Here is a 22,500-nt window from a genome sequence, read left to right on the forward strand (position 1 = left end):
CTAACTGACCAGTTTATAACACTAACTGACCAGTTTATAACACTAACTGACCAGTTTAACACACTAACTGACCAGTTTATCACTAACTGACCAGTTTATAACACTAACTGACCAGTTTATAACACTAACTGACCAGTTTAACACACTAACTGACCAGTTTATCACTAACTGACCAGTTTATCACACTAACTGACCAGTTTAACACACTAACTGACCAGTTTAACTCACTAACTGACCAGTTTAACTCACTAACTGACCAGTTTATCACTAACTGACCAGTTTATAACACTAACTGACCAGTTTATCACACTAACTGACCAGTTTATCACTAACTGACCAGTTTATCACACTAACTGACCAGTTTATCACTAACTGACCAGTTTAACTCACTAACTGACCAGTTTAACTCACTTTACTGACCAGTTTATCACACTAACTGACCAGTTTATCACTAACTGACCAGTTTATCACACTAACTGACCAGTTTATCACACTAACTGACCAGTTTATCACTAACTGACCAGTTTATCACACTAACTGACCAGTTTATCAATAACTGACCAGTTTAACACACTAACTGACCAGTTTATCACTAACTGACCAGTTTAACACACTAACTGACCAGTTTAACTCACTAACTGACCAGTTTAACTCACTAACTGACCAGTTTAACTCACTAACTGACCAGTTTAACACACTAACTGACCAGTTTAACACACTAACTGACCAGTTTAACACACTAACTGATCAGTTTATCACTAACTGACCAGTTTAACACACTAACTGACCAGTTTTATACACTAACTGACCAGTTTAACACACTAACTGACCAGTTTAACACTAACTCAGTGGTTTATTCAGTGTGATATGATATGCTGGTATACGCCCTATATACTCACTAGATTTTTTTTCTTCATATATCCACTTTTTTTCATATATAACCAGTAAGAACATAATTTTGTGAGTTTTCACACGTTAATTAATTAATTAAATCAACCCAGTCTGTGTTCACGTGATGTTTAGACCCCTGAGGCTTCCGTTGTCCGTCGTCATGCAACACGTCATTAACACCATCACCACCTTGAGTCTGATGCTGCATGCTAACATGTTGATAACACTAAACCAGTCTGTCACAATGCTCTCAACAAGACGTATACTGAGGCTGTGCATTAGTGCATGTGATTCAGATGTTTATAGTTCAAGAATAAAAAACATCTGAATCACATTCACTAATGTATATCCTCCAGTATACATGTTGAGAGCATTGTGACAGACTGGTTTAGTGTTATCAACATGTTAGCATGCAGCATCAGACTCAAGGTGGTGATGGTGTTAATGACGTGTTGCTCCAAGATGGTTGTTGTTGTAAGATGTGTTGTTCTTGGACGGCTGAGTACGAGTATAGACATAGACAGACCCACGCAACAAAGTAGACTACACCACTGCACCAACTGACCAGTTTATCACTAACTGACCAGTTTATCACACTAACTGACCAGTTTATCACACTAACTGACCAGTTTAACACACTAACTGACCAGTTTATCACACTAACTGACCAGTTTTACAGTGGAGCCCGTCGACATTTAGTTTAATCCTTGTTGCTTTGGCAATGACCTGAAAGACTCGTCTCTTTACTTTTCGTTTCCTCTCATAGCCTGACCTGAGTGAGAAGATGGCTGAAGTGGACTCTGAGGTCCCGTTCTCTCTGCTGAGTCTGGAGGACGAGCTGACCTGCAGCATCTGTCTCAGTCCCTTTGACTGTCCTGTGACGATCCCCTGTGGACACAACTTCTGCCAGGACTGCCTCCTGGCCACCTGGAAGGACTCCTACTGCTGTCCTCAGTGTCGGACCCACTTCGCCACCAAACCGGAGCTGAAGAAGAACACGGTCCTCAGCACCGTGGTGGAGACCTTCAACATGAGGACCAACAAGAGTGACCCTGGCCTGCTGTCGGGGGAGAGCAGAGCCCAGGACCAGGACCGGGACCAGGAGCAGGAGCGGGCTGTGATCCGCTGTGATACCTGTATGGAAGCAGAGGCGTCCCAGACCTGTCTCACCTGCATGGCCTCTTACTGTGAGGACCACCTGCGCCCTCACCGGGAAAACCCCAACCTGAGCTTCCACCAGCTGAGTGAGCCTGTCGGAGACCTGTCGGAGCGGATCTGCTCAGACCACCACAAGCTGATGGACTTGTTCTGCAGCCAGCATGGCCGTCCCATCTGCAGCTTCTGCCTCCAGCAGGACCACAAAGGCTGCTCCTTCATGTCCCCCGAGGACCAGAGGAGCCTCAAACAGGTCTGTGTGTTTATATTCTACATGTTAAAGGACCAGAGGAGCCTCAAACAGGTCTGTGTGTTTATATTCTACATGTTAAAGGACCAGAGGAGCCTCAAACAGGTCTGTGTGTTTCTATTATACATGTTAAAGGACCAGAGGAGCCTCAAACAGGTCTGTGTGTTTATATTATACATGTTAAAGGACCAGAGGAGCCTCAAACAGGTCTGTGTGTTTCTATTATACATGTTAAAGGACCAGAGGAGCCTCAAACAGGTCTGTGTGTTTCTATTATACCTGTTAAAGGACCAGAGGAGCCTCAAACATAAATTCATACAAAATGAACTTTTAGCATAAAATAAACTTAATGCCAATATGTAGCCTAAACAGATGCTTGTATGAAAATGTTTTCTCATATTATCCACTTCATTGCTTTAATCATGTTTAATTTAAAGCACATGCTAAAATTATTCGTCATCACGCGTCTGTTTCATGAAACAAAAGTTAGTTTGTAATGCTTCCAGTGAAACGGGGCGCTGTTGCAAAATACAAGGAGTCCAGACCTGCAGGTCTGAATCTCAGAGACCCTCCTCAGAAAAACTGCTTTAAAGTGTTTTAATGATTAACTGTCCAGCCAAATGTGTTCTAGGTAGATCAGTGATATGACTCTTATTTCTGATGATGTAATTTTTATGCTCAAAAATCATGACGATGTATTTGACCTTTGACCCCAAAAATTGTAGTTACTGTATTTAAAAGTGTTTAACAACTCTATTCAAAGATTTGTGTATTTTAGACATAATATTATAAAGTAATGTTATATTTTAGTCTTAATATCATTTTATCTCACTTTTTTACTAAATCACTATCTAGATAATTATTTCCCTTTCAAATAAACTTATAATTTCTATTATTCTTGTCTTCACTATTCAGCACAATGAAGAAATAAAAGACTAAACTGGATCACGGTCAAAAGTGAACTTACTGCGTCTGCTTTAGTTCTGAGTTGGATTTTGTAGTTTCTGCAATTTTATGTCATTATTTCTCTGAAATAAAGCAAAATTGAAATCTAAAACTTTGTCACAAGATAAAACAGACATCAAGGAGTTAATTTTTATTTATAACTCAATTTCAAACCAGAAATGTAGTTACTGCAGTGAGACTTCATAGGGCAGTAAACAGGTCAGTAAGATGACTGGTCACCAGTAGGGATGGGTACCGAATTCGGTGCTTTTATAGGTACCGACCGAATTCCGTCGGTACTACCGAGTACCGATTCAAGTAAAATCAAACGGTACCATGTTTCGGTACCTTAACGGCGTTACCTTTAAACTGATCATTGATTTCAACCTGTTTTCATTTAACGTCTTTGATTAACAAGCGTGCTGACGATCGCAATATTTTTTTATTTACCTCCTCGTCTGGTCCTGTCTGCTCACCGCGGCCACTAGCTGCTGCCCTCTTCCGCCCCGGCACAGAGACGAACAGCCGGCTCTAGGCCTGCTAGCCGCCAGCTGCTATCTCTCCAATGTCTCTACCCGGGCTTGGCCTTCGTCTGCCTCCAGATTGGACCTTCCTTACTCCGTTTGCTCTCTCCATTCTTCTGTAGACCAGTCATTAGCAGCTAGCAGCTAGCTGCTGCATCTCTGGTCCTCCGCTAAAACTCTGCTCTTCAACTCAGGAATATTACCTGCTACTTTATTCCAAACTGCCTCGCTTAAATTAAATCCCTCGGACTCCTGCGTCATCCTCGATATGTGCACAGAGCAGCCTGACTCAACTTTGTTTATTCCAACCATGCTATGGCCACAATACTGTCTGACCGGTGCTGCGCCCACAGCTACGACGTCATCACAACAAATCACACGTGCACTTGCAACCTTTTTTTTTTTTTTTTTTTCTCCGTACACTTGCCACCTGAGAGCTCCTCTGCATCCTTTGATAACACTGCAACCTTCATGTTACAAAATGCACGTTCACTCAACAATAAAGCACTGCTCATCCTGGATTTTATATTGTTTTGATATATTTTTTAAAGTTTATATTTTCAAACGCAAAAGTACCGAAAATTGGTACCGTTGAGTACCGATACCGATTCCCAGGTACCGGGTATCGATACCGTATCGGTTCAAATGTGAACGGTACCCATCCCTAGTCACCAGAAACAATCAGCCTGTCAACAGCATCCAGAGAGACAGTTTGTTTGGTTGAAGACGACTAAACTGTTGACATGATCAGCAGAGCAGCATTCATAGTAGTGATCACCTGTAACATAAAACCATTTGTCTCCATGTGAATGAATCTGTTGTCATGTTTCTGCTTCTAGTCTGACCTGAGCAGCAAGTTGGATCTGCTGGACGGGAAGATCACAAAGAATAAGAGTATTATATCTCAGATGATCGACTCTGAGAACAGGCTGAAGGTAATCCTCAACACGTTCACTATTATTAATAGGAATTATTCATCTTCATTAAAAATGGTCTTTTGAAAGAAGAAGCTTGAGTAAAGAAGGAAATTAATTAGGAATGACTGAACATTGAGTTTCTCTATTGTACTGTATTTAAGTTTTTCTTTGTCAGCCGTTTATTTACTTGGTCTGTCATGACAACTTAATTTAGTTTGACAATATATTGTCCTAGAAATATTTGCACAACAAATTGTTTTGCTATTTTAAGGGCCTTAAATACCACTTAATGCATGAATGAATGCATGAGTAAATGCATGAATGAATGCATGAGTGAATGCATGAATGCGTGTGCATAGAGGAGCTGCTGGAGCCCCGCCCACAGTGAAACTCTGACACACACAGAGAGGAGAAGACAGAAGCAGCCTGACTAGAAATGAAAGCAAAACATTTCTCCTCATACTATTCCCATTCCAAAAGAGTTAAATAACAACTAAATAAAGCAGATTGTGATTATTTTCTAGTCCTTTCTGAGACATGTAATTGAAAACTGTATAACGGCAATTTATCTTATCTTCAAACTGCTAAACTTGTTGTTTTTTGTAAATATTCACTCTATATTCTGGATTTGATGCATTCTGTTCTTATTTACGTTGTTGAGCCCTGACTTGTTGGAAATCAGGGTTGAAGTTTTTTCTCTTCGTTCAGCTTTGACACTGTCAAAACAAAATTAAAAGTATTTGAAAAAGTCTTATTATAGTTGGGGGGGGGTTCTAATGTTAACAATTACCCATATAAAGACGTTGTACGGGTGATATTGTCACTAACTTTTGCTGAGCTCCATAAGTCGATATTCTAATTATTGTGACAGTATTTTGTCTTGTTACCTACTTTTATCAGCTCGCTTTCAATTTTATTTTATATTTGAATATACTTTTATATTTTTTACATTTCTGATCTTGATTCCTCTCGTTTAGTGATATGAGTAGAGAATTTTAAATTTAAAAAAATATTTTATCAGCTAGCTTTCAATTTTAACATTTTCTGTTTGAACATACTTCTATATTTTTTCCTAAATATTTTATCTGCTTGTTTTTAGTCTTAATTCTTTATATTTGAATGTCATTTTATCTATGTCTCTTGTAATGTTCTGTGTAAAGCTCTTTTAGTTGCCCTGCTGTTGAAAGCAGCTGTACAGATAAACAGATAAATAAACAGATAAACTTTCCTCTCCTGCTGTATGAATGTCTCCCCTCATGTCCTCCCAGGACTCATCCACCAGCAGGAAGAAGGTCCTGGCAGCTGAGTACCAGCAGATGAGGGATATATTGGTGAAAGAGGAGCGTGAAGCTCTGAAGGCAGTGGACCGTGAGCTGGAGAGTGGTCAGACCAAATTCAAGGGTCTCACAAAGAAGTTCACTGAGAACATCGAGAACTTGACCAAAGCTAAAGGAGACATCCAACGTCAGCTGGACCAGTCCCAGACTCTGGCCTTCCTGCAGGTCAGACACTCTGATCACACATATCAGACGCAGTGTGATGGTTGAAACGAAGCAGTTACAAAATATACCGTGTTTCCTCAAATAGTATCCGGGGCTTCTATTAATAAAACATCAGTTTGGTGTCCGGCTAATAATACGGGCAGGCTATTATTCGAAGGAGGCTTTTATTAAAAAAAGAAAATCAGAGCAGCTCTGACCGGCACTTTTTAGAGTGTTTTAGACAGCGCATTGTAGCCAGTTACCAGGATGTCGGCCATATTGGAAGTACTGGGATGTAAACAAACAATGAACAGCTGAATGTTCATTTGAAGCAGGATTTAAAATGTCTAAACTAGTAAAAAGCCCAGAAGAACGTGTGTAAACGGCTGGACTTTACAGAGAATGACTAGGACAGCAGAGAAACAACCATATTTACCTACAGGACTAATATATATATTATATTATATATATATATATATATATAACTCGTGGGGACAAACTTCTAAATACAAAAATCTGTTACCGTCAGATGATGTTTCCTGAACGGTGTTCTCCGTAGATCACCTCCTGGTTGGAGTTAGGATTTCAGTTTAAGATGAGGCCTTGTAGAGAGAACTGTTTGGGGTTCAGGTAAACTTGGGCTCATGTTAACAACTTAAAGGAGGACTGGTTGGGGTCAGGGGTCAGGTTAAGGTAAGGGGGACACATATCGATGGGGGACAGACTTTGACATAACACCGGTAAGACACCCGGCTTATAAAAGAGGCCGGCTTTTATTTACTAAAAACTGTTTTTACACCCAGTTACTAAATGAGGCCGCTCATTAAAAAGGGCCCGGTATGTTTATTATAACTTCATCCTCACCCTGTCTACTGTAGGTAAATCAGAGCTTTGATTATAGTTTTGATTGACAATAGAAACTAGTCATTTTTATCCCGACTGTTTGAATTGAACCTTGTTTGGTAGGAAAACAACCTTGTGTTCTTAACTCACAGGCTTCATTTAAACTGCCCCAAGCCGCGACCTTTGAACCTCACGCGCCTCGAATCAGCCTGGACTCCAAGAAGGTGACGGCAACACAGAGCTTTGCTGCTGCGCTGAAGGAGTTCCTGACTGAGATCCTGAAGCAGCCTGTAGAGGACAGACTGCCCATCCTGAAACCAGGTGAACATGTGTTTCATTCCCACAGGGACATTTAACATCTGGAGCTGTTTCACTGAACTATAATGCTTCATGTCTCATTTTGTTACAGAACTAAACAGTGAACTAGTTGAATCTGGTGAGTTTGTGTTGTTGGGAGATGCTGCAGATGAAACAGAGGTTGACTCTGTTAATAAGGGCTGAATGTAGTTCTCTAACATTTAGAGCTTCTCAGTTGTCATCCTATCTTATAACACCAACATAAAACAACTGTATCAGCTGGAGTTCAGCCAGTCCAAACCACAGCAGCAGGCTCAGTGCTGCTCCAACCAACAACACACCATCACACTCTCTCTGCTGGTTTTACTGGCTAAATTCAGGTTGCTACACCCACTAACAGAAGTTCCATCTCCAACTCTCCGCCCATTATCTGATACCAGGTACATGGTCTAACCCTAACCCCTGGTCTGGTTTGGTCCAGTTAGTGGGGGTGTGACGAGACGAGACATGATACTGGGTTCAGGAGAACGAGACCAGATTTAAAGAAAACTACAATGACTCAATATCTGACTGGACCAACAGACTTTTATTTAACAGAGTTGCATTTTTAAATGTTTTATTATAACTCTTTACATGCATGATGTAGGCATGAGCTTTTAATAAACTTCTTCTTCCACAAATTGTGGAATTCTAAAATTTATAAAAGTTAAAATAACATAAATAAAAATATAAAATCCCCCAGACAGATTAATGAGACTGGATTTCTATCGTCGCGTTATCGCTTAGCGACAGTTTCCACGAGAGACGCAACTGTGGCCGCCGTCGCTAACTGTTAGCCTGTTAGCACATACACACTGTACTGCTACAGAGCTAACTGTTAGCCTGTTAGCACATACACACTGTACTGCTACAGAGCTAACTGTTAGCCTGTTAGCACATACACACTGTACTGCTACAGAGCTAACTGTTAGCCTGTTAGCACATACACACTGTACTGCTACAGAGCTAACTGTTAGCCTGTTAGCACATACACACTGTACTGCTACAGAGCTAACTGTTAGCCTGTTAGCACATACACACTGTACTGCTACAGAGCTAACTGTTAGCTTGTTAGCACATACACACTGTACTGCTACAGAGCTAACTGTTAGCCTGTTAGCACATACACACTGTACTGCTACAGAGCTAACTGTTAGCCTGTTAGCACATACACACTGTACTGCTACAGAGCTAACTGTCAGCCTGTTAGCACATACACACTGTACTGCTACAGAGCTAACTGTTAGCCTGTTAGCAATTTGCAGACTGGACACTAAGGGGTTAACGTCCCCTCCGGCTCTGCAGCTGGGAAAGACTGCTGCAGGAGGACTGGGCCTCTTGGACTCGTTCTGACTCTTCTTATCGAGCCTCTGTGACGTCATTCAGGCGGATCTGGCAGGTCACTAATACAAGTTTGATAGCTCACAAGTTTAATCTTGTGAGATCTCGTCACGCCCCTACCAGTTATTAATGCTGTTTGGTGGTAGTGGGCTACTGGGACTGACTGGGACCTTCATGTGTGGCTCAGCAGGTAGAGGGATGTGAACCAAATGCAGAGATGGCTGTGTAGTGTGTGTGTGATTGTAAATCACTGTATAAATTCTGTCCTCTTGCCGTTCACAGCTCCTGCTGGTCCTGGAAGTTCTGGACCTCAGCCTGAGTCTGGTATGTTTATCTCCACCTTGTTCTGGCTCCGCCCACTCACACAGCTGATGTCATGACTAGAACTGAGAGTGTTAAAAACTAACGAGACTAGAACAACGATTAGCCGCTGGGCACCATGGGACTCTTGTCAAGGCGTTTACATAGATGGGTTATAGGTGGATAACCCAACCAGCCACCATAACCCACCCAATATGACACCATAATTATTGACAATGAATGTTAAGTTTCAGAAACACGACAATGTGGTAGATTTTCTCAATTTGGCAATAAAAAACGATGTTTGTGCGCCCCCCCTCCCGCTCTGAGGTTTGGTTTTGCCGCCTCAGACCTGCGTCCCGCCTCCAGTGTCTCCGTGTCTGTATCCATGGTGATATGAAGACAGCACCAGAGAAAAACTGAGCAAAAGAATGAGAACATCTTCCCAACAGGAGGTTCTACTGTTAGGACTCCAGCTCCTCTCAGCAGTCAGATCATGTTTCCTGACTAAAGTTAGTCTACTTTCTGCTCTGCTGAGTCAGCTAGTTAACAGATTCACTGTTCAGGTAACAGGCCACTCTGTCATCATATTAACCATTTAATTACGAGGTCGCCGGGCCTTTTTCTTCAATGAAGCGGGACACTTAAAGCTCCATTGAGCCCATCAGTGAGTCCAACAGGAGACCTAAAGTACCTTTATCAGCCAGAGATCCTCTAAATATATGATGATGAGTGTTCCCTGTGTGATCACTACTATCGGCTGTAAATCCTAATCAATAATGTATAAACAGCCATTTATGCATTAACACCAGCTGAGAGCAGTAAATGTGTTGAGATGAAGGAGAACCTGTTTAGTTCAGGAACCATGACAGTAAATGTTACTGTCTGGGCTCTGCAGGTGAAGAATAGAACAGTTACAACAGTTAAAAATGACACAGCAGGTTAACAAAGATTAATATATCATTAGAGTATCTCCTGACTGTGACTAATGTTATATCAACACATAGTTCCACCCTCGGCTCCATATCAGCTGACTCTGAGCTTAGTATTGACCTGTCTCAGTGGTGTGATGGCCATCTGCCACACTAATCCCACTGGGCTGTTAAACATGTATAAAGTTTATATGTGTCTTTATCAGACTGGTGTTCAGGGTGAGCAAAGAGTCCTGTGTGTGTTTTCCAGGAAGGTTCTCACTAGATAATCACACCTGTGTTAAATAAGACTCAGACTGCCTCTACTCTCTCACTACTGGCTGGAAAAAACTCCATAAATAGTTTTCAGTGTCACAACACAGTGAATTTACTTTTTCACTGGCACAATTTGATCATTTCTCTACAATCAGCAAGCTGTGCAGAGTTATAATAGGCTTCATGAAGACAAATCTGGTTCAGCTGACACTACGTCATATTTCAGCTCTATGTGAAGCTGTAAAGGCTGATCTCTCTGCCATCTTTTTATAGTGGAGCTACACATAAACACTGAAACTAAGGCTCCGTTTCCATGGTGACGGTCTGAACAGAAGACTAAAGTGGCGTCTCGTCTTCACTTTTTATTCCTGGTTTATTCGAGTGTTTCCAGGAGGAAATCTGCTGATACGGTGATCTAAAGTGTGTGAATGTGATTGTATGCAGCCAGGCGGCATCACTTAAAGCCATAAGAGCATCTTTGGCCATGTGGAAGTTTTCACGCCACACATTTTCATCAGCTACTCCTTCCACAAAGTTCTCCTCCATCACTAGATCTCCCAGGTCTCGTTCACAGCCGTCTGGCTCCTCCCACCAATCGCTGCATCCAGAATGTGATGGAGGTAATTCCAGATCCTTCTCTGTTCACTAATACTATCTGTACATATCCTGGACATTTGGTGGAAAGACTCCTGTAAGTTTATTAGAGCTGCCAGAGCAGCTTGAAGGTCCCACCATGGAAATAATCCCACGTTTCTTTATTTCCTGTCCTGGAGCATGTATGTGACGTAAACACATACGTGACGTGAGCAGATCAGATCAGAGTTTTGTGTCTTGTCAGTGTAGACGACACGCTACGGAGGAGAGGATTACACTTTTACACTCTGGAGGCTGGAGGCACATTTTAACGTTTTTAAGCCCCAAAAACACCGTCACCGTCTAAACGAAAGGCACTTCACATCAAATATTTAGTCGTTCTACCCGCAAGCGTCCTGGTGTAGACGGGTCCTCAGCTTGTAGTCTGGACTGGGACATCTTTTGGTGCATTCTGGGTATAAATATCGTCTGATTTCACCTTCTCTGTTTTAGAGATAACCAAGCCTCCAAAGCAGAAGAGACCCCCCAGGTCCCACAGTCCAGGCCGTCCCCCCATCCAGCCTTTGTTCCGGGCTCCTGCGTTTCCTCCTCAGTTTCCAGGGCAACATGGAAACTTCAGACCACCACCACCTCTTGGCTATTATGGGGGTCCTCGGTTTATGGGAGGACCAAGACCAAGTAAGTCTGATATAGAGAATCCTGCAGTGGCCTGACAGCAATGACTGGACTAACCTCTCACTGTGTCTGGACCAAGGTTATTATAGCTTTACATTTCATTTAGTTGTGATTTTTTGTTTTAAAATCCAGTTAGTTTAAATTAGTTTTTAGAGTGAGTTTGCTTATTTTAATTAGTTTCTATTAGTTTTCTATTTTTTATTAGTTTTAGTTTAGTTTTTATTAGTTGTAGTTGTTTTGTTATGGGGTATTTGTTGGGTCCAGATTCAATAAGGTCACAATAAATGTTTCCTGTTTGTCACTTTTTCTTGTAAATTTGTCACTTTTTTCCCGTTAATTTGTGACTTTTTTCTTGTAAATTTGTCACTTTTTTCTTGTTAATTTGTGACTTTTATCTTGTAAATTTGTCACTTTTTTCCCGTTAATTTGTGACTTTTTTCTTGTAAATTTGTCACTTTTTTCCCGTTAATTTGTGACTTTTTTCTTGTAAATTTGTCACTTTTTTCTCGTTAGTTTGTGACTTTTTTCTTGTAAATTTGTCACTTTTTTCTTGTTAATTTGTCACTTTTTCTTGTAAATTTGTCACTTTTTTCTCGTAAATTCAAGAACTTTTTAAATTAGTTGTAGTTTTTTTTGTAATGGGGTATTTGTTGGGTCCAGATTCAATAAGGTCACAATAAATGTTTCCTTTATTTCCTTTGTCTGATCCATCTCAGCCCCAATAAGTTTATTAAGTCATAAAACCAGATAGATGAAATAGATTTCATATCAACCAAAAAGGTTTACGGATGAAAAAAGTTGACAAAGATGAAAACGAAGGACATTTTCACTATAATTTTAGTTCGTTTTGGAACCACAAAATACAGTTTCAGTTAGTTATCGTGTTTTTTAAAAACTTTTTTTTTTTTTTATTAACGAAAATGTTTTTTCAGTTCTAGTTTTGGTTATTTCTGTATTTCGTTAACTATAATAAGCTTGGTCTGTATGACTTTTACAGTATAACACCTGCCAGTTGAATAATGAGGTCTACGCAGGGAACATTATGTTATCATTGTGTACCTTGTCTTGTATCGTTGTGTACCTTGTGTTGTGTGTCCTGCTGCAAAACAAATCTCCCTTCAAGGGACTAATAAAGTGATTCTGATTCTGATTCTGATCTTCAGAGTCAAAGATAATGAAGCCAGTTACTAATTGTGTTGCAGATATTAACACTGGCCTTTTGGGTGAGTTGGTTCGAGGTGGAAACAGAAATCAAACCCAACCAATCATGCAAATTTTAATTGAAACAAAAATCCAAAATTGGTGCTGTGGTGTTTGGTGCATTAACAGTTTCCAGTGATGTGAATGTAGAAGAGTCTTGTGATGACACTATCTGACATGTTCTCAGGGGCTTATGGGGGATTTACACCTGTCAGCCCTGGAACTTACCAGGAACCTGGTATGTTCATCTGCCCAACACATATTTAGCTTTATTAGATGTGTTAAAACACTGAAATCAATGCTTCAAGAATAAAATGCTTTTTCTGTTGCCTATCATCATCTCAGAGCCCCAACAGATCGATCCAGGTTCTCAGGCCAAAACCGGCTCCAAGAAGAAGTCTCAGAGTAAGAAAAGTCTCTTTTATTGTTTTAATCAGACTAAGAGGTCACAGTGAGCTGCCAGTTGATCAGGTAACTGAAGCTAATGCATTCTAATAATGTTCTATAATGTGATGGAGGCTGCTGTTAGTGCTGCTGAGCTCTAGTTCATTATACTGAGATGATTTAACCCTTTGATGCTCTAAAGTGACCCGATATGTCAGAGTTTTTATGTTCTATATCTTTGCAATAAATTATTTCATCATTCAGTATTCCAGGTTTTCCTCAATTAGTTTGTTTTTGATCATCATACATCCTAATTTCATGTTTTCTTTTATTCATTTTTAAATAAAATCCCTTTTTGTGTCACTACTCTTCTAATACACAACATGGGTCAAAAATGACTCATGTCCATTTTTTAGCTAAGAAGCTTGCTAAGCTAACTACTTAGCTAACTTCTTGGCTAAGTAGTTAGCTAAGTAGCTTGTTAAGCTAACTACTTAGCTAACTTCTTGGCTAAGTAGTTAGCTAAGTAGCTTGTTAAGCTAACTTCTTGGCTAAGTAGTTAGCTAAGTAGCTTGTTAAGCTAACTACTTAGCTAACTTCTTGGCTAAGTAGTTAGCTAAGTAGCTTGCTAAGCTAACTACTTAGCTGGGGGCCACTGCTGACACTGTCATCTCAGTGGGGGGCCACTTAAAAAAAAAAATCACCAATATTTTTGAAAACTGGGTTTATTTTCAAATATTGTATGATAATAATCCAAAACGATTAAATTCACAGTAAGTGCGAATGTTTTTGGCCTCATTCTTAAATAACTGATTAAGTCTTTCATGAACTAACTGACAGAACTTCTCTTCATATTGTCTTCATATTAAATAATAACACAACAAGAACTCTAGCTTTGTATGCACATTTTAACAGTTAGTGCATTTTTACCTTAAATAAGTTATTTTAACATTTCGCTCGGGTTTGTCATATTTAGTTCTTTTGTAATGTTTGTTATTCTTTTCTCATTTAAATATAAATATTTTTTTTAAAAAAAGGTTGGACTATTTTATTTCATAGGCTATTTTTATTTAAGATATTTTTATTTATTTAAATGTGCACTTTAAAGAGCTTTGATTCAAATAAATAAATACAATAAAAAAGCTACTCCTGTTATACAGTATTTATGTTCACTTAAATAAACTGTATCAATAAAACACCTTGTGACATGTCAGATTTGACTTTGACTGAACATTTGTTCTCACTTTGAGATAAAAATATCAGGATATAAAATGTCTTTAATATATTGGGATATGACTTTTGGTCCATATCACCCAGCCCTATTATAGACTATATCACATATGAGAGCAATTTAATACACAATGAGACATTTAGTTCCTCCACTAGAGAAGATAATGATATTTAGTTTCCATGTTCAGTCGACTGTGAGGCTGTCAGTCACATCAGGCTCCTTTATGTAAATAATTGAATATTTGTATATTTGGGATCGGCCCGATACAAAACACACCTTCAGAATTATCACTGCAGTTACATAACAAATGTACTTTTCTTTTAATCTTCAGAACAAAAACCTTCCCAAGCAACAGAAGTCAACATGGGAAACAAGACCAAAGCCTTGTCAGTGGACGACCTGCTGGACTTTGGTGTGAAAGACAAACTGAGAGCGTGTCCTCCTGAATCCATCCTGAAACCAGGTAACATCCACCTGAAACCAGGTAACATCCAGCAGCCATGACACTACAACACCTGTTAGTGATGGAACACTGCCACTGACTCATGGTGGACTGATACAAATAAATACAAACCCAACTGCAAAAAAAATGTTACAAAACCAAATATCTAATGTTCAAACTGATAAACTTTATTTCTTTCTAAATATAAACAGTCATTCTGAATTTAATATATTCTGTTTTATATGTTTTTAATAATATAAATGAAAGTCAGTGCAGCAGAACCAGAGATATATTTTTCCTGTCAAACCTGATGCCTACATTACCCACAATGCACCACCACATGTATTACTGTTTCCACTGTAGTCTTCAGCCCTCATATATCTATATATATCTTCTACATCATATAATATAACTGACTGGAGTGACATCACTTGAGGCAGTTTATCATCGTGCAGCTTCCTCTGGAGCCACAAAACACTTTATAAAACTTTATAAAACTTTATAAAACTTCTCCACATATGCAGTAGTACTGACCAACACTATAACTAAAAATTAACTCCTTGATGTCTGTTTATCTTGTGACAAAATTTTAGATCTTAATTTTGCTCATTTCAGAGAAATAATTATATAAAAATTGCAGAAACTACAAAGTCAAACATAAAACCAAATCAGACAGCAGTAAGTTCACTTACCACTTTTAGTCTTGTATTTCTTCATTGTGTTGAATAGTGAAGACAAGAATAATATACATTATACGTTTATTTGAAATGGAAATTATCTAGATAGTGATTAAATAAAAAAGTAAGATAAAATGATATTAAGACTAAAATATAACATTACTTTATAACATTAAGTCTAAAATACACAAATCTGTGAATAGAGTTGTCAAACACTTTTAAATAAATAAATAATAATAATAAAATGTTTATTGACTGAAAACTAAATATAAAATCATTATAAACATTATAGTTCCTGCTCTCTGTTTATCATCACTATTAGAACCTTTTACAGCAAAACCAGAGTGCAATAACTACATTTATGGGGTCAAAGGTCAAATAAATCATGATTTTTTAAGCATAAAATGACATCATCACTACATGTAGAAATAAGAGTCATATCACTGATATACCTATAACACATTAGGCTGACAGTTAAAACACTTTAAAGGAGTTTTTCTCAGTTTAACCCTTTGTTAGTTACTGCAGTTAGACTCTGTAAACAGACTTTATTGTGTAAATTCAGTGCATTTAGCTACTTTTAAAGCTTTTATTTTGTAATCCCTGAAGCTGAAGATGAATATTTGTGTCTCCTGTAGAAACGTCAGACGTTCCCCCCAGCATCACGTCAGCTGAGAAGAGGACGGAGCTCCTCAAGTGTAAGTCTGACTGTAGCAGGAACCTTCTGCTAGAGACTATGGAGGGAACTTATATAGAGCTTTGATCCAAAGTGCTTTACACCACAGCAGGGGGCTCAAACTGGCGGCCCGCGGGCCAATTGTGGCCCTCGTGATGATATTTTGTGGCCCCCACCTTGATATGAAAGTTTAATGTGAGTTTTATATGAATGGCACTTTACCGTGTTGTGTGTGGAAGGTCCCTTTAATTACTGTTTTTGGTCATTTTGTGTCTTTTTGGGTCATTTTGATACTGTCCCCAGCGCCCCCAGGTAGTTTGAGTATTCATCTCCCTTCGATGTTTCACCCTTTTGTTGCTTTTACACATTACCTTATTAATTAATTGACAATTTTTTGTAAAAATCTGTTTTCGCTTAGATATTAAAGAGGGTTTTCTTTGCATATTCTTTTTAAAATGGCCAAATTATATCAACCAAGATTTCTGTGTTTCTCGTCGGACACAGTCGGGTGAAAAAAAGCAGTGAAACACGTCGCCATGACGACTGCCGACTACACAGCAGCCTGGACGTTCTGATGCAATTAATCTCCGACAAATCTGTAATCTGTAATCCAAAACATGAAAACTGGAAACGACGTAACGGAGAAACCATAGAAGTAACCATGGAGATTAAAAATAAAGCGCACACAGCATGAAGCTTGTTATTAGTGTTGAGAAGATGTTTTAGACGTTTTAGAGAACAAAGCTTGGCTGCAGAATGGTCTCCCGCTGTATTTCTAAAAACGATGCAAAAAACAAAGCAGAATGTAGTTGTCTCTCCCGTGCATTGTGTTTATGTCGGGCCGCTGTGTTCCTGGTTTAAAAGCAACTTCAGTGTGAAGCATCCAGGAGGATGAAGACTTTAAAGCTGCTGTTTGTCTGAAGAAACTGGTATTCAGTCCCAGCTAGGCAAGAATCCTTGGCATTCTTTTCTACTTTTTTTACCCTTTTATTTGTCTTTTTTTATCTCTAACTCTGTTTTGGATTGAGCTTTTATTACTATTTTATTCTATTTTATTTTATTGTTTTATTGTTTTTCATTGTTTTTATTTATACCTATTTGTGTATGATGTATTCTATTTTAATAACTGTACAGCACTTTGGTCAACTGAGGTTGTTTTTTAAATGTGCTCTATAAATAAACTTTGACTTGACTATTAATGTGTTTTTTCCATCCTCCCAGATGGAACGATCCTCACTCTGGACCCGAAGACGGCCCACAAACGCATCGCTCTGAGTGAGGAGCTGACCCGGGCCTCCGTGTCCGACGCACACTCAGATTACCCAGAATGCCCTGAGCGCTTCGCCGTGTGCTCCCAGGTGCTCTCCACCAAGGGTTTCTCCAGAGGACGCCACTACTGGGAGGTCCGCCTCAGCAGCAGTAACTTCGTGGGCGTGGGCCTGGCCTACAGCAGCATCGACCGCAAGGGTCCCAGCAGCCGTCTGGGCCGCAACGCCCAGTCCTGGTGCGTGGAGTGGTTCAACGTCAAGCTGTCGGCCTGGTACAACAGCAGCGAGACGGTGCTGGTCAACCCCAGCCCCAAGCGGGTGGGCGTGCTGCTGGACTGTGAGGAGGGCACGGCCACCTTCTACAACGTGACGGACAGAGCCTACCCCTTCCACTCCTTCGTCTTCCCCTTCGCTGAGGCGGTGTTCCCAGCCTTCTGGATCTTCTCCAGCGGATCCTCCGTCTCCCTCTGCAAGCTGCAGGCCTGAGAGAAGAGTCACAGAGGCCACATGTACAGGTGCATCTCTATTAATATACAATATGAGTCATATAGAAGTCACACAACTGTTGAGTCATATAGATGGAAATACGTTTCATATTTAACCCATTTAGGTCTAAAACGGCTGTATAAACTGCCTGTAAAACCTCTGATTGGTGATTTTAAAATCAGCCCCTAAAACCTGAAGTTTTTCTGTAAATCCAACAGAAGTGTCAACTCTTCTACTAAATAATAGATTTTTCAGCCTCTGTAGCAGATAGAAATGAAATAAAGAAAAAAGACACAAATTGTCTAAAAAATGACATAAAATTACAAAAAAAAAGACACAAAATTACATAAAATTAGCAAAAAGAGACACAAATTGACCCAAAAATGACATAAAATTACCAAAACAGACACAAAAGAACCATTCCAGGACCGTTTAGGACCACCAGGTGTGTTTAAGTACCAACTGGACTGAGAGCAACAATAAGGGCTGAACAGGCTGATTTTATTCTGGTTTCTTCTGGAGTTAGAAGCAGCAAAATTAATCCTTTTAACCCATTCAGGCCTAAAACGGCTGTAAAAACACCTGTAAAACCTCTGATTGGTGATTTTAAAATCAGCCCCTAAAACCTGAAGTTTCTCTGTAAATCCAACAGAAGTGTCAACTCTTCTACTAAATAATAGATTTTTCAGCCTCTGTAGCAGATAGAAATGAAATTCATAAATTATCTGAGAGCTTATAGCTGTTATATCTGAGCTCCCTCCGCTATAGTCGTCTTCACCATGATTTATAAGTTCTGGAAAAGTCCCATGATGCATTGGGACACTCCCACATGGATTCTGATGCATTTCATTGGCCAAGAGACCGAAAATAGGTGGAAAAAACTACAAATACTACAAAACCACGTGTCCTCTTTCCTCTTTAATGGTAGAATAACACAACAGCTCCAACAGGTTTTAATGGTAGAAATGAGGTAATGCTTTCCCGCCTTAAATGGGTTAAACAGACTTTTTAAAATTGGTCTTTTGCAATATTCACATTTTTTTGAGACACTGAATTTTAGGTCTTGATTAAATGTAAGCCATAATCATTATAATTACAAGAAATTACCTAAATTGAGACATTAAATGTTTCATTCTGTGTGTAATGGATCTATATTATGTTTTCTTTCCATTTCTCAAATTGAATTACCGACATAAATAAACTTTTCTGTGATATTGAGATGCACCTGTACACATATTAAGGCTTCACGATCAATAATGTAAAAAAAAAAAAAAAAGCTTTGCTAGTTTTACTCATAAAGCCATAAAGTCTTGAGTCAGTCTCTGCAAAAGCAAAAATGTAAAAATGTTCCTAATGGTGAAGAGGCTGAGCAGATAGATAGCAGGCTGTTGAAACAATGATTCTCTGCTGACTGTAAATCCTTCTGGAGGCTCTGAGAGACCATGAAGAAGACATGTTATAGAGACCATGAAGAAGAGATGTTATAGAGCTAATCTGCTGAGCTAACGTTAGCGCCATGTTGTAGCTAAGTCTTTAGCTGTCGTCGTTAGTGACGTTAGCTGACGTTAGCTGATGCTAGCTGATGCTAGCTGATGTTAGCTGATGCTAGCTGATGTTAGCTGATGCTAGCTGACGTTAGCTGATGCTAGCTGATGCTAGCTGATGTTAGCTGATGCTAGCTGATGTTAGCTGATGCTAGCTGACGTTAGCTGATGCTAGCTGATGTTAGCTGATGCTAGCTGACGTTCGCTGATGCTAGTTGACGTTAGCTGACGTTAGCTGACGTTAGCTGATGCTAGCTGATGTTAGCTGATGCTAGCTGATGCTAGCTGCATTAGCTGACGTTAGCTGAAGTTAGCTGACGTTAGCTGACGTTAGCTGACGTTAGCTGACGTTAGCTGATGTTAGCTGAAGTTAGCTGATGCTAGCTGATGTTAGCTGACGTTAGCTGATGCTAGCTGATGCTAGCTGACGTTAGCTGATGTTAGCTGATGTTAGCTGACGCTAGCTGACGTTAGCTGATGCTAGCTGACGTTAGCTGATGTTAGCTGATGTTGGCTGATGCTAGCTGACGTTAGCTGACGTTAGCTGACGTTAGCTGACGTTAGCTGACGCTAGCTGATGCTAGCTGATGCTAGCTGACGTTAGCTGATGTTAGCTGATGTTGGCTGATGCTAGCTGACGTTAGCTGACGTTAGCTGACGTTAGCTGACGTTAGCTGACGCTAGCTGATGCTAGCTGATGTTAGCTGACGTTAGCTGACGTCAGCTGTGGTTTCCAGCTGGTGAATATGTGGTTGTGGGACCAGAGTACCAGGCTGGTGTGTTTCAACACAGGAAAAACTATTTAACTTGTGTTTTGTACTTTGTAAACAGTTCTGCAGACACACAGAAGACACACTGTACACACCGTACAGCATGTGTGTGTGTGTGTGTGTGTGTGTGTGTGTGGTAATGGCTCTGTGTGGTGAATGTGACTGGATGAAGAAGTGAATTCACTCTCCAGCATGTCAACACAGTGTCTTCATAAAAGGTCTGCATGTAAAAAAATCAATATCAAGTAGTTTTGGAGTGTAGCGGTTATGGTTGTAGGGGAATATAAAGGAAATGTGTTTGTTTCTAGAGATAAACAACTTGTGAAAGCAGAACAGGAGCATGTGGTTGGTCAACCAGCCTGTTGGATGGGTTCTACGTTCTGAGGAGAACCAGATTAGTGTTTGCAGTGTGACGGTCCTGCTGCAGTAATGTTCCACAGGTTCTCTTCTTCTGGAATAGTTGATCTTTCTCCTGTTCAACAGTCTGGTTTAGTAGAAATATCTCCTCAGTTCTTCTTCTGTGGTGGGCTCTTTGTGCTCCCAGCTCACTGGAGGAGTCTGGTGAGTAGCCAGAGACATGTATATATATCTATATATATATATATATATGTATATCTATATACAGGTAGGGCTGGGCGACATGGACCAAAAGTCATATCTGATATATATATTTAGGCTGAATATCAAACGAAAAATATCCTGATATTTTTATCACAGAGTGAGAGCAAATGTTCAGTCAAAGCCAAATTTAAGTGAACATTAATACTGTATAACAGGAGTAAGTGCACATTTAAATAAAAAATATCTTTAATAAAAGCTGCAGCTCGCCTGGAGCAACGATCACAGTGCAAATTTGAACTATTTCGATATATGTGGGTCAATTACGTCATTTTTTTTCCATAAAAATCTGATTATAAACAGGACAATAAATGTGAACTAAAATGAGAAAAAATACTATCCATGTTAACATTGCAACATTATGGTATATGCATTTTTTTTAACATCATTTGTCAAAACTTAACAAAAAAATGTAAGAATATGTTCTGCTCAATATTGACGAAATCTGAAAATGTAGAAATACTCATACATATAATGACTTCATTTTAAAAAACATATTTCTATGTATAAGTCCCCTTAAATACACCATAGATGGATAAAGTATTTTATATTCATCATTCTTTTGTGGTTACACCATTTAACATCTTGCCAACCTTTATTAGTCACTGAGCCATTATGTGATATGATCTAATACTATATTATATTTAAAGATATATCTTTCATCTCGCCCAGCCCTACAAACACTCTGAGGTCTCCAAACTGTTTGTGTGCTGCGTCCATGTGTGACGTGGTCAAACTTTATCCAGATTAATCAATAAATCTGGTTTCTTTATTGATCCTTCCTCAACTTCTGAGGTAGAATGGTAGAATAACACAACAGCTCCAACAGGTTTTAATGGTAGAAATGAGGTAATACTTTCCCGCCTTAAATGGGTTAAACAGACTTTTTAAAATTGGTCTTTTGGAATATTCACATTTTTTTGAGACACTGAATTTTAGGTCTTGATTAAATGTGAGCCATAATCATTATAATTAGAATAATTTACCTAAATTGAGACATTAAATGTGTCAGTCTGAGGTCTCCAAACTGTTTGTGTGCTGCGTCCATGTGTGACGTGGTCAAACTTTATCCAGATTAATCAATAAATCTGGTTTCTTTATTGATCCTTCCTCAACTTGTGACTGATCAGCTGATGAGAAGTCACATAGACGATGTTTCATCAGGTTCTGATAGTTTCTCCTTGGTTAGTTTTATGGCGTTTTGCCTTTTGTTGGTGGGTTTGAGCCTGTAAATAAATAAATAAGGAGGAGAAGAAGAGAAGAGAAGGATGATGCAGCTCAGATCTCAGTGAAGCTTCAGATCTCTGGTTCCTTCAGGCTGCTAGAAGCTTGTTGGATCTTCTCAGGTGAATTATTTGTGATACAAAGTTCACCTGTCTGTCAGGTGTTTAACACCAGTTGGTTGGTTGGTGTGTATATTGATCACTAACCTCATGGTGATCATCTTACTGCTGGTAAAAAATGATAAATGATAAATGATATGGATATTGATCAGCAGAGATGTTAGTTTGTTCTTGGTTCAGGTTTACTGATTATTATTTATTGATTATCTCTGCTAACTGTTGGTTCAGGTTCAGTTAAAAGATGTCAGCCATGGAAATGTATTTTATTACCGTTCCATGTGAAGTCTGAACCTGCAGATATCAGCTGCAAATATGCTTTCACCCTAAAAAAAAACTAAAAAAAAAAAATGTTTCTCAGTGGTTTACAGTCGAGTCAGATGGACTGAAAACATACTGAAAGTTACCAATGTTATGAGAAAAAT

At 39.3% G+C, this 22,500-nt stretch overlaps 1 protein-coding gene across 3 annotated transcripts in view; it reads left to right on the forward strand.

The window, feature by feature from the left end:
- LOC131979835 (E3 ubiquitin/ISG15 ligase TRIM25-like) overlaps positions 1 to 19,117 on the forward strand; it is a 22,027-nt gene extending 2,910 nt beyond the window's left edge. The window contains exons 2-13 of one of the 3 annotated variants that reach the window (XM_059343888.1): positions 1,658 to 2,299; positions 4,605 to 4,700; positions 5,951 to 6,184; positions 7,159 to 7,327; positions 7,416 to 7,442; positions 8,966 to 9,007; positions 11,257 to 11,442; positions 12,827 to 12,877; positions 12,985 to 13,044; positions 14,586 to 14,717; positions 16,012 to 16,071; positions 17,271 to 19,117. In XM_059343888.1, coding sequence (XP_059199871.1) covers positions 1,676 to 2,299; positions 4,605 to 4,700; positions 5,951 to 6,184; positions 7,159 to 7,327; positions 7,416 to 7,442; positions 8,966 to 9,007; positions 11,257 to 11,442; positions 12,827 to 12,877; positions 12,985 to 13,044; positions 14,586 to 14,717; positions 16,012 to 16,071; positions 17,271 to 17,803 — 2,214 coding nt within the window. In that variant the 5' untranslated portion in view covers positions 1,658 to 1,675 and the 3' untranslated portion in view covers positions 17,804 to 19,117. The remainder of the gene's footprint in view (positions 1 to 1,657; positions 2,300 to 4,604; positions 4,701 to 5,950; positions 6,185 to 7,158; positions 7,328 to 7,415; positions 7,443 to 8,965; positions 9,008 to 11,256; positions 11,443 to 12,826; positions 12,878 to 12,984; positions 13,045 to 14,585; positions 14,718 to 16,011; positions 16,072 to 17,270) is intronic. The other 2 variants (XM_059343904.1, XM_059343896.1) reach the window with 2 other exon arrangements.
- The last annotated feature ends 3,383 nt before the right edge of the window (positions 19,118 to 22,500 follow it).

The sequence above is a fragment of the Centropristis striata genome, chromosome 1, assembly GCF_030273125.1.
Source record: "Centropristis striata isolate RG_2023a ecotype Rhode Island chromosome 1, C.striata_1.0, whole genome shotgun sequence".
Taxonomy (NCBI): Eukaryota; Metazoa; Chordata; class Actinopteri; order Perciformes; family Serranidae; genus Centropristis; species Centropristis striata.